Genomic DNA, 12,473 nt, shown 5'->3' with positions numbered 1-12,473 from the left:
CCTAGCACCGGAGAAGCCTGCATCCCCCTTACCCGGCCAAAAGTAAAAAAGCGGCTGGGAGGGGGTTCCACATAACTGTAGAGGAAGCAGACCCCCCCTGTTCTTCAGGGCCCCCCGCGACCGTGGAGTCTCCTCTATAGTTATGCCACTGAGCAAAAGGTCTCCTCAGATCAAGTAAACAAACAAAAGAGAAAATGTAATTAAAAGATCAAAGTCTGGTAGCAACATACCTGCCATTTTTTACAACTCAGCCCGAGTTACTGAAATATCCCGAGTTTCCTTTTTAATCTCCTGCACTGACACCAAGGAAAGATACAAAGTTTCTAAAACTTAAATAAGAGGCTTTTTGACATAGAGCCCAGAATACTCAGCACCTGCACTAAGATACATATAATTATTTAAGATAAGCAATGATACAATTGTAACAATTTAAGATAAGCAGGTCTCTTGGGAGAACATACAGCTTGGGAGATTTACCGTTCAAAGGGCAAATCGCCTTTATTAGCAAAATTCTAATAACACATAAAACATGAGCCTAAAAACACCCAGAAATGTGTTCAGACTTTCCATAACCTGCCATATTTTGTAAAATAGACAAAAAATTTCTATGAGTAAGTGCCCCAACAGGCACGAAATGCGTTAGGCCTCCACCTGTAAATACATTTTAAATTTTAAAAAAATGTATTTACATTTTTTAACCACTTTTTGGTTTATTATTTTTGAAAAAACTCACAAACCTTGTTATTGTTTCTGTATATATGCACCCATAGACTGGGGTGAACTGTGAGCATTTTTCTCCTTTTTATTATATTATTTTTTGCTCAGTTGTTTTGGCATTTATTACATTTTGGTAGAGCTAAAAACTGGCTTTTTGCACCTTTTTCTTTAATAGGTATGTAACAACCATTCAGCAGATAGTATTTGCTGGTCAGCTGTTTGAATGCAAACATCTAATAGTCTGGTATGGGCTGCTAACACAAATATGTTTTATTACATTACCCCAACTATTTCATTATTCATTTTCACAGTAATTGTACTAATGTAATGCAATTTTTAAATTAGTTGCAATATTTAGGAAGTATAATAGAGTGAATGTGGCTTATGCTACATGGCTACACTTGCTTTGTAGTAATGAAGGATTTATATGGTTCATTTCAGGGCTATGCATTTGCTAAATCTGGGGAGCGCCTGACACGAAGATTAAGAAAATTGGGCTTTCAGGCAATGCTTGGGCAGGAAATTGGCTGGTTTGATGACAATAACAACAGCCCTGGAGCCTTGACAACACGACTCGCCACAGACGCATCCCAAGTCCAAGGGGTAGGAATGAGCAGGATATTGTTTTTGTAGAAATACTATTTGTTTCATATTTTGTCCTATCTCGGCAATACTAGCTGGCAGGGAAAAGGGGCTGTATGATGATGCAAGAAAGGAGGTGGGGACAGTGGAGGAGCAATGATGTAAAAGGGCCACAGTTACGATGTTGAGGAGGGGTGGATCAGGTGTAGATTTGTTGACTAGACAGGGTTACAGATCTGTCAGGGGATATAGGGGGAGCAGATTGGGGCAGGTTGGGAAGTAAAATGACTTGGGGTTACAAATTTACATTGCCAGTAATTTTGTAATATTACCCTGGCCTTGGCTGGTTACTGTTTAGATTAAAACATTGGCCAGGTGACAATTCTATGCTTGCCTCTGTATGTACAATGTTATAAAGCAAACTTCACCAGGTTTTAGTACAGTCAACGGTAAAAACAACAAGTGCAGATGGAGGGAGAAAAGTGCAGCCATTCCCAGTGACCTTGGCACATTTAACCTGAGCAATAGTTTTTCATGGCTTTTTTTTTTTTTTTCCTTCTACTGGAGTTTTAATACATGTAATATTTATTTCTTATTTAGGCTACTGGATCTCAGATTGGAATGGTTGTTAATTCTCTGACAAACATTGGAGCCTCTCTGATCATTTCATTCTACTTTAGCTGGAAGCTGAGTTTAGTTGTTCTTTGCTTCCTGCCACTACTTGCATTGTCAGGAGTGTTCCAGGCCAAAATGCTCACAGGATTTGCAAATCAGGACAAAACGGCTCTGGAGATGGCTGGAAAGGTAATCATTTGGTTACTGTGACAAGTAATAAGTCCTTTAGCTTGTACGCAAGTGTGTCTGAGTAGTAGGTGGGACATAAACATGCAGGGCAGTCCTGTACCTTATACTTGGTTGAAAGTTGCCAACAAGTTTTTGTTTTTTGCCTGCTTTGCTTTTTATAATTAGCTAAAGGGACCAATGGATACTTTATAATTTATAATTTGCCACAGATCATATAATATCTGATCACTTGTTCTAGAGAGTCAAATATGAACTTGAAGCTTTCAGGGATGATTTGTTGTTGTTGAGCCTGAGACAACACAGAGCAGACTCTGTTAAGCCCCATTATATATAAGTGCCACCAACTTACCTCTGGCCATTTCACTTCCCACCATAGGGTTTCTTTGTAATCCTTCAAAAAAATGAATGTAACATTATTCAGAGTGCTGTTTTTAAGCACTTTTGCAATTGACATGTTTTCCTTAATAGTTTAACAGCTATTATAACGAATACAGTAAAATAGCTTGAAAAAAACAAAACAAAATGTGAACTGCAAAATTACTTAGAAGAGTGCTCAGAGCAATGTTACATGATTTTTTTTATTCCCTTTAACAGAATGACCACAGATTAGTTGGTACCATTTTATATAAATGATGGGCCCCCACAAAGTCTTTGTTCCCTTCTCTACCACCACTAATAGACCTCCCTGCCAGTTTCAGTTGAAAAAAAAAAGGATTATATCTGTTTCTGTCACCTTCTTTCAATACCGTAACCGTCTTGCTCTTTCCTTTGTTTGTTTTACTGTGCCTGCTATTCCACATTCTTCCTACCAACAAACAATGCTCAGTAAGGCCCCATTAAATGCTGAACAGATTTGGGAGCTGGTGGCCACCCATGCACTATGGTTGTATATTTCTGACCAGAAAATATGATAGTTAATTGGATTATGGCAATATGAAAATACATTTCGCTGATTAAGCACTTCAGTGAAAAGTAAGTAAAATTTATGGATGCACCCAGGGCCGGCATTAGAAATCACGGGGCCCCATACAAAAAAATTTTCAGGGCCCCGAGCCCCACCCCAGATCCCGCCCAGTCCCCTGCCAAATTTGTCAAAACCCCACCTACTCCCTGCCCAGAATGCAGAACCTGCACCAGGCCTGTTGTAAGGGTTAAACTTATGCAGCAATAAGCTACAAGTTTGCCACTTCATTTGGGCACAAGGATATAACAGTGGCAGTGCCCAATGAAGGAGGAAGAACAGACAGAAGAGCAGGTGGAAGAGCAAGAGGAATAGCAATCGGAAGAATAGGCAGAAGAGCAGGAGGAAGAGCAGGTGGAAGAGCAAGCGGAAGAGCAGGAGGAAGAACAGGAGGAAGAGCAGGAGGAAGAGCATGCGGAAGAGCAGGAGGAAGAGCAGGTGGAAGAGCAGGAGAAAGAGCAGGCGCAAGAGCAAGAGGAATAGCAGGTGGAAGAGCAAGAGGAATAGCAGGCGGGAGAACAGGCAGAAGAGCAGGAGGAAGAACAGGAGGAAGAGCAGGCGGAAGAGCAGGAGGAAGAACAGGAGGAAGAGCAGGCAGAAGAGCAGGAGGAAGAGCAGGCGGAAGAGCAAGAGGAATAGCAGGTGGGAGAACAGGCAGAGGAGCAGGAGGAAGAACAGGAGGAAGAGCAGGCGGAAGAGCAAGAGGAATAGCAGGTGGAAGAACAGGCAGAAGAGCAGGAGGAAGAACAGGAGGTAGAACAGGAGGAAGAGCAGGCGGAAGAGCAGGAGGAAGAACAGGAGGAAGAGCAGGCGGAAGAGCAGGAGGAAGAATAGGAGGAAGAGCAGGAAGAAGAGCAGGAGGAAGAGCAGGAGGAAGAGAAAGATGAATAGCAGGCAGAAGAACAGGCAGAAGAGCAGGAGGAAGATTAGGTGGACAGGCCCTCGACCCCCCCCTCCTTGCTGCGGCGCCCACCCTTCCTTGCTGCTGTACCACGCCGGCGCACATGCGCAGACGATGCATTCCACTAGCTAAGTAGTAGTGCGCGCCATTGGGGACAGGCCAGACGGGAGCGCTCCGGGGCCCGGGATTATCACTCTCCTTTAAGGGGAGCTCTTTTGAAAAAAGTGCAGCACTGCCGCGCCCCCCTTCAGGCCCGAGCCCGGTACACTTGTCCTGTGCCCCCCTGATGGCAGCCCTGGTTGCACCGAATCCACTATTTGGGATTCGGCCGAATCCCCGAATCCTTGGTGAAAGATTCGCCCGAATACCGAACCGAATCCTAATTTGCATATGCAAATTAGGGACAGGAAAGAAAAAAGTGGAAAAAATCTTCTTTTGTGACGAAAAGTCACCTTATTTCCCTACATGCCCCTAATTAACATATGCAAATTAGGATTCGGATTCGGTTTGGCTAGGAACAAGGATTCGGCCGAATCCGAATCCTGCTGAAAAGGCTGAATCCTGGCCGAATCCCGAACCGAATCCTGGATTCGGTGCATCCCTAGTAAAATTACTGTATGATTCTTGGCATTCAGCACAACCTGTATGGTTCCAAACATGTCTAGATCAGTTCATTAGGCCAGCCATGTGTGCCACTGTATAGGCAATTGGATTGCCTAACAATTTGGCCCTTTTGCAAAGTCCCCAGGGAAAACCTGGTATTTATATCTTTATAATACACAAAAGCCATGAATATCTTGTAAATGATATCCTTATAATACACAAAAGCCATGAATATCTTGTAAATGATATCCTTATAAACTGTGAGTTCTGATGTCATCAGTTATAAACAGTGAGTTCTGATGTCATTTCTGTCACATGACTCACTGAAACGTGTGTATTATAATAAATAAAGTACCCCCAGTTGCAAAATATGAGGATATTAGAAGCTCCCTGACTTGTATAAAAACACTCGGCAACTTACACTAGCGTATTTACGCGGTGGTCAGCTTTTTAAAAAAACGAAGTGTAAACTATGGTGAAGATCCACATGTGTGTCCATGCCCTAAATGTAAGGATAAGAATTTGGTGGTTGTTATGGCCCCAAATGTTTTATCAAGATGAAAGGTGAAAATGCCGGTAAGGCCACAGCTGTGAGGGGAATCTCTTGCTTTATAGCTTATTATGTAACATAGACAATCCCTTTCCAATTAACACAAAGAATCGTCAAAAGCTTTAAGGACAAGTGAACTATTGAACTTCTAAATTGTGTAAAACATGAACTAATCTCCATTATCTCCTGATAATCCTCTTTTCTAATGTAAAGTATCAAAGCTCAGGTCAGAGTACAGGAGACTCCATGTTAACTGATCTGGGTAATTAGCATGTGGGAAAAAAGCTGATCCTGGGACTGGTCCGGTTGCTTTTTGTCACTAAGAAGGAATATGTTTCCCCATTTGAGACTTGGATTCCTCTTAAGGCCATAGATGTAACAATTAAGAATACTCGTTTTCAATACAGACTTATTAGCGTTGAATTGTCAGATATACATGTGGAAACAATTCTACCTGTATCTGATGATTCAGCAACAGTGGGCGATGTTTGGGGCAAAGGCAAAGCAAAATTTTATGGCCAGCCCGATCAACGAGCCAACTGATAACCAAGTCTTCTGCCAATATTGGCCGGCTCATCTCCTGCCATACATGCACCGAATTTTGTACATTAATACATTTGTACATTAGTTTTGTATAATATTATCAGTGCATCTAAGACATGTGTCTTTTTTCAACCTCAACTACTAAGTGTGTAGCAATAGGCCATTAAACTTCATATAGGTAGTAGCTGCTTAGATATATGAGGCTTTTACAGTAACCATCCAACCTAGGAGAAGGACACATGCCAAATGGTTGGGAGTGGGTGGACATTCATATTTATCGGGGATGTCAAATGTTGTTTAACTTCAAGCAACTTTACTACGACCAATGGTTGGGACTTTACACAATATAGAATTACATCTTATTTTTTCTATTCTATTCTTTTGTTCCCCCTGCTAAGGGCAAATGATTTTCTTGTACATGATTCATTCTGTTTTTGTTTTTGTTTTTTACTTTTTCACCAAGGTGTAAAAATTCTTCAACCCTCCTGCTATGAAACTGCTATGACTTCCAATTAAAGAGGATGATATTGGAATACTGGAATTACATATGCCTGCATGTGTATATGCTTATCACACTCCATATGTAATAAAAAGGGCAAAGTTTGCCCAGGTGCAGTAACCAATGACTCATTGGTTACTGCACCTGGGCAAATTTTACCCTTTTTAATATCGTATTGATTGTCATTGGCAATGACAATCAATACGATATTTGCTTTTAAACAGGTGACCGGTAAATGCTACCTGCTGATTGGTTGCATTAGGTCACTAGACTTGTAACAAACTTGGTCCTTATTATAACATAACCCCCCATGCCTCAGTCATCAGTTATTTCATGCTTTATTTCTCAGGTTTCAAGCGAAGCGATTGGTAATATCCGTACAGTTGCTGGACTGGGCAAAGAAACCATGTTTGTGGAGGTGTATGAGAAACAACTGGTTTTGCCCTATAAAGCAGCCGTTAAGAAATCCCACGTGTACGGCGCCTGCTTTGGATTTGCTCAGTGCATCATTTTTATGGCCTATGCAGCATCATTCAGATTCGGAGGATTTTTGGTCAATACTGATGGAATTCACTATTCAGTGGTCTTCAGGTACTAAGCCAGAATCCAGCACAGTACTGTCTCATGTACTTGCAAGAATAATTGTCTGGTATTGCCTGAAAATACCAATTTCCAGGCAGTGGTAAACACAACATGTTTCGGGTTCAATACCCTTTATCATTAAATGGTGTCCACTGTATTCTGTGGAATTTCGACCTGGGGAGGGAACCTATAAGATTCCATTTGTAGTGATGGCAACCAAGTTTAATTGGTTCTTGGAGTTTCCCACCTAGCAATCAGTTTCTGACTGACCCACGAAGAGGTGGCATGATAGTTTGGACTGTGTCCAAGGTTTTTTAGTAGGCCCCTGACACATGGCCCCTGACCTTAACTTTTTCGGATTATCACATGAAACCAGTGCAGATCATAATGTCAAGAACCATCTTTGTATTGTAAAAGGGACATCTGCCATTGACTTCTACATGACTTCGACAGGTTTCAGCTGGAGTATTTTCAGATTTAGATTTGTAGCAGCTGTGGGGTATAATAAATCTAGAAAAATTCAAGGTTTTTTTCCCTCTAAAAATTCAAGTTTTTCTCGACCACAAAAATTTGAGGTTTAATAAATAGCCCCCTATAAGTAAAGATTGCTAATATTCAACTGCCTCAGCCTACTTTTATGCTGAGCTTCACCAATGCAGCTGAAGCAGAAATTTGTGTGGAATTTACCTAGAATGCCCCAATTACATGCAAAATAGTATAATAAGAATAAGTATTTCTGGTGCAATAACATATTTTACCATCAGATGGTGATACAGTAATTACACATAAATTTACATCTTGTGATTGTTTTGGGACAAATTTACTTTGGCAGGAGCTCCAGCTCAGAAGTTCAGCCTTTTCACAGTAGTGATCAGGCCTTTAAAGTCAATCTTTGATGTTGTGTGTGAGTGAAACTGTACATGCTTGGTATGCTCTTAGCAGAAAATGGGGCATTTTCAGCTTTAACAGTGCAATGTAATCTTTCTTTTAGGGTAATATCAGCCATAGTCACCAGTGGAACAGCTCTTGGCAGGGCCTCATCCTTCACTCCTGATTACGCTAAAGCTAAAATTGCAGCAGGACAGTTCTTCAAGTTATTAGACCGCATACCAAAGACAAGTGTGTACAGCAGCAACGGAGAAAAATGGGTGAGTGGCATTTCTGTCTTATTCTAAACCAAATCTTGCCCCCCCCCATGAGCCCCAGGTTCTACCAGGTCCCCCACAGCCATGTGGTCTGTCCCGTCTATAGTTATACCAATGTGTGGTTGTTGGACACTCAGAGATGTTGGGGTTGTAGTTGATTACTTCGGGGGTATCCTAATGACTCCAGAGGTGGCCCAGTGATGTTGGGGCAGGGCTAAAATGTGGCGGGTCATGACTGGCCAATATATGTGTCGAGTTCTTTAAGTTTTGAACTGCACAGCCCATGCGAATACCAGAGAGTCGGCAACCCTAATCAAAGGGCAATGTAGGGTGATTTCAAGCATTTTGATTTTGCTGGTCTGCTAAAAAATGCAGAAGGCAAAACTCCAAAAATCGCCCCATGGACTATTGATATCTGAGTTGAGAGTTGGCCAAGTTTATTTTTTATGCAAAGTCAATTCAGGGGATGAAGGTATATGGCACTGGCCTAGCCACACTGAGGAAGGGCCATGCGGTCCCGAAACGTTTGATCATTTGAAAAGTGTTGTATAGCACCACTGAATAAATTTGGGATCACCCCGTTTGCTGCAACCACAGTTATTGGCATTCTTTTCTATTCGAGTTTATTTTTTTACATACTCATATTTTCTGTTATTTGATGTACCACACATTCTCTTGTGGGCATTTATCTTGGTTGTACAGACTTGTAACCATCTTACAGTATATGGTCTGAGTAAATTACACAGTTTATTAACCTCACTCCTATATATATACAGGGTGAATTTAAAGGTGACATTGAGTTTGTGAACTGCAAATTTACATACCCCAGTCGACCAGTTACCATGGTGCTGAGAGGACTGTCGATCAGTGTCAGGTCCGGACAGACGCTGGCCTTTGTAGGAAGCAGTGGATGTGGGAAAAGCACAAGCGTCCAACTGCTAGAAAGATTCTATGACCCAGATGAAGGAAAAGTTGTAAGTACCGTAAAACAACATATGTTTTCAAATTGTAATGTCACTGCAGAGTAATACTGATCACTCAGCTTATTCAACTACATCCCTATGGCTGACATTAGTAGGAGTGTCTATTTTGGAGAGATAAAAGGTACATAACTGTTAGTTGTAATAATGGTAGTATTTCACATTTGACATTTTATTTTGTATGGTTCTTGATTCAATGCTAGGCAAGCACTGGCATATTTCCCATAGGTTTGGCTAGGGTTTAATATTTTATAACTGGTGGGGCAGTAAAAACTATAATTCCATCCCTCATTATTATATATCTCCGCAGCTTGTAGATGGACATGCCACTGCCAATGTGAACATCTCCTTTTTAAGAAGCAAGATTGGGATTGTCTCTCAGGAGCCAGTATTATTTGAAGGAAGCATTGCGGAAAACATCAAGTATGGGGATAACTCACGGGATATCTCGATGGAGGAGGTTAAAGAAGCTGCAAAGAAAGCTCATTTACATGAGTTTGTAATGACCCTGCCAGATGTAAGTGCATCTTACATAACTCAATCTCATCTGCACCATGTTGTGATACTATAACTTCAGTATAGGCTCACTATCTTCATAGACAGCAGTAGAAAAACATGTACCATGTAATGCTCCATAGCCATGAGTGCTGTCACTTTACCCATTATCCATCCTGTGCAGAAAGCTTACCTTACTTTAGAGAATGGACAATGAGATCTGTAGAGCTGATTCCCAGACTGTCTTCAAGTCCAATATATGAAGGGGTTTGTCCCTGAAAGCTTGTGCCACAATGTCTGCAATAAACAAGATGAAGGCTTAAGCCCGTGTGAATTGGTGTGCTTCTTCCCCTTACATAGCTTGGAAGTAATAATCAAAACATGAAGAGGAAAAACAGAACAAAATAAGAGAAAAAAAGTGAACAAAAGTGATGAGGGAGAGCATGAGATTAAAATGGGATAGGCAGAGGTGCAGACATATATATATCAAATAAAGGAGAAGGAGCAAAGCAAATTATCTTAGGGTACATTAATGAGAAAACTACTAAAGAAAAAGGAGCATAATAAAATAGAAAAAGGTGTATCTTTAATCTATATATAAATATATTAGGGATGCACTGAATCCAGGATTCGGTTCAGGATTTGGCCAGGATTCGCCTTTTTTCTGCAGGATTCAGATTCGGCCGAATCCTTGTGCCTGGCAGAACCGAATCCTAATTTAACCCTAATGTAAATTAGGGACGGGTAGAGAAATCACGTAACTTTTCGTCACAAAACAAGAATTTTTCCCACTTTTTCCTTTCCCGCTCCGAATTTGCATATGCAAATTAGGATTCAGATTCAGTTCGGTATTCGGCTGAATCTTTCACCAAGGATTCGGGGATTCGGCTAAATCCCAAATATTGGATTTGGTGCATCCCTAATTATATATATATATATATATATATATATATATATATATATATATATATATATATATATATATATATATATATATATATATTTAGTTAAGTCCTGAATAAAAGAAACAATAGGAGGCCCAATCTCTTGATGACGTTGTGACTCAAAAAAAAGGATTGGTGTTTTAAGGCAACACTCAAACATCTAACAGGGTAGTAATAATAATAAAACTAGAACCACCTATTTTATATACAATATAAACCTTCACTAATTTTTAATCTACAACTTTTTATCAGCAATATGAAACCAATGTTGGAATTCAAGGATCCCAGCTGTCCCGGGGACAAAAACAGCGCATTGCTATAGCCCGTGCAATTGTCAGAGATCCAAAGATATTACTGCTGGATGAGGCTACATCTGCTCTAGATACAGAGAGTGAAAAGGTGAGTACAGCAAGTAGCAATCTAATCCAAAAGATGAAACCATGACCTCTAAGGGAAATAGAGGCACTTTTGATTACAGACAGAAGAAATTGTTTCTAAAGGCTTCCTAATGTAGCCAAGGGGCTAGCATGGATGCAACAGAAATATTTTAATCTACACATGGAGCATATAGAACCTAGGCAGAAATAAGCTTAGTAAACAGAGAAGAGAATAGACATGAGAAAACCATTATGAGTGGGCAATGTTTCAATAAAATTAGGTTTATTTGGGTCAGTGGTTCCCATACTGTGGGCTGGTCCTCCTAGGTGAGCTCAAAGCCTTGCTCAAAGAAATGAAGGAAATGCCAGCTATGCCTCTAGGGTTTGTTTATCAACATGATATAAAACTGACCCATTGCAGTTATATATAGCAGCCAATAAGCAATTTATTTTGATCTTAATAGTAGACTAAAACTAGCTGCTGTCTGATTGGCTTTCTCTGTCATCTAAGTTTATCTCTATGTCTTAAGAATAAAAATACATTAGCAAAGTGCCACTAAGCAAAATATATACCTCTTTATAAGTCTGAGAATATGAAGAATGTTGTTTCTTTTTCAGACAGTACAAGTTGCCCTGGATGAAGCTAGAAAAGGTCGCACCTGCATCGCAATTGCCCATCGTTTGTCCACTATACAAAGCTGTGATATTATAGCCGTGATGTCACAAGGTGTCATTGTCGAAAAGGGCTCCCATGAAGAACTTATGGCCTTGAAAGGGGCTTATTATAAACTTGTCACCACTGGGGCACCCCTAAGCTAAAAAGTACAATATAATTATCACTATACAATCAGCAAATGGTGCTTGGACTGACACAGCAGCAGGAAAACAATTTCTCTAATACCTTATGAAAAAGTAAATCTTGTCTGCCATTTAAATGGAACACACTCAAATCTGTTGTAATGTAAATACAGTATGTCACTTTAAAAAATATAAATTGAAAAATGTTCATTTAAAACTCTATAATATAGTTTTATATTTTAAAGACTTGGAAGCCATTGTATGTAAGTGCTTTTCCCAACACCATAAAGCTGTTGTACACATTCCCATGTACAACAGTCGTTCCATTGACAACGTTTTATCTTTCCTTATCTCCTCGTCTTGAAGACATATTCTAAAATTATTTCATGAATTTCATTTTCTGCAGGCAGCTAACCCCCCAATATGTTCAGTAGGTTCAACAGGTGATATTTATTATAAGATATAGGATAATTCAGTCAAACTCTGTTTGTTTTCCAAAGAGAATTACGAAGGAGAATAGAGGTATTTCGTTTTCACTAAAGAGGTGCTTTTATAATGTTAATATATATTTAAATTTATTAAAATAAATGATAAATAAAAAGTAAAAAAATGTTTATTGTACCAATAATTTATTAAGGTAATTTATTAAGGTTGAATCTGTTTGGTACATATCTGTCATGGTTGTTTTTGATTGCAGGCTTGCACAAACTGAACTTCACGCCAATAATTGATGCAGTTAAAAAGTAATTTATTTTAACAGAAAAACATCTCAAAATAGAGCTTAGTACAGTTTGTGCCAGCCTGCAATCAAAAACAAGTGTGTCTATCTCCCCCCATAAGCTGAAGGTCTTGGGCTTGAGCACTTGGAACCCCATTCATATTGGTAAGTTTACCCTGACTTCTACTATGATCAACACTGGATGATTCCCCCAAAAATTGTTTATATCTGTTAGGGGTCAAGCAGTAAGGGCAGCCATACAAGGGCCAATCTG

At 39.9% G+C, this 12,473-nt stretch overlaps 1 protein-coding gene across 1 annotated transcript in view; it reads left to right on the top strand.

The window, feature by feature from the left end:
* Nucleotides 1-11,892, top strand: part of LOC108701845 (bile salt export pump) — a 43,190-nt gene extending 31,298 nt beyond the window's left edge. The window contains exons 19-26 of the mRNA XM_041577017.1: nt 1,159-1,320; nt 1,900-2,103; nt 6,510-6,751; nt 7,734-7,890; nt 8,664-8,861; nt 9,178-9,384; nt 10,559-10,705; nt 11,302-11,892. Coding sequence (XP_041432951.1) covers nt 1,159-1,320; nt 1,900-2,103; nt 6,510-6,751; nt 7,734-7,890; nt 8,664-8,861; nt 9,178-9,384; nt 10,559-10,705; nt 11,302-11,502 — 1,518 coding nt within the window. The 3' untranslated portion in view covers nt 11,503-11,892. The remainder of the gene's footprint in view (nt 1-1,158; nt 1,321-1,899; nt 2,104-6,509; nt 6,752-7,733; nt 7,891-8,663; nt 8,862-9,177; nt 9,385-10,558; nt 10,706-11,301) is intronic.
* Nucleotides 11,893-12,473: the final 581 nt, after the last annotated feature.

The sequence above is a fragment of the Xenopus laevis genome, chromosome 9_10L (assembly GCF_017654675.1).
Source record: "Xenopus laevis strain J_2021 chromosome 9_10L, Xenopus_laevis_v10.1, whole genome shotgun sequence".
Taxonomy (NCBI): domain Eukaryota; kingdom Metazoa; phylum Chordata; class Amphibia; order Anura; family Pipidae; genus Xenopus; species Xenopus laevis.
This window is presented reverse-complemented; position numbering and strand designations above follow the sequence as displayed.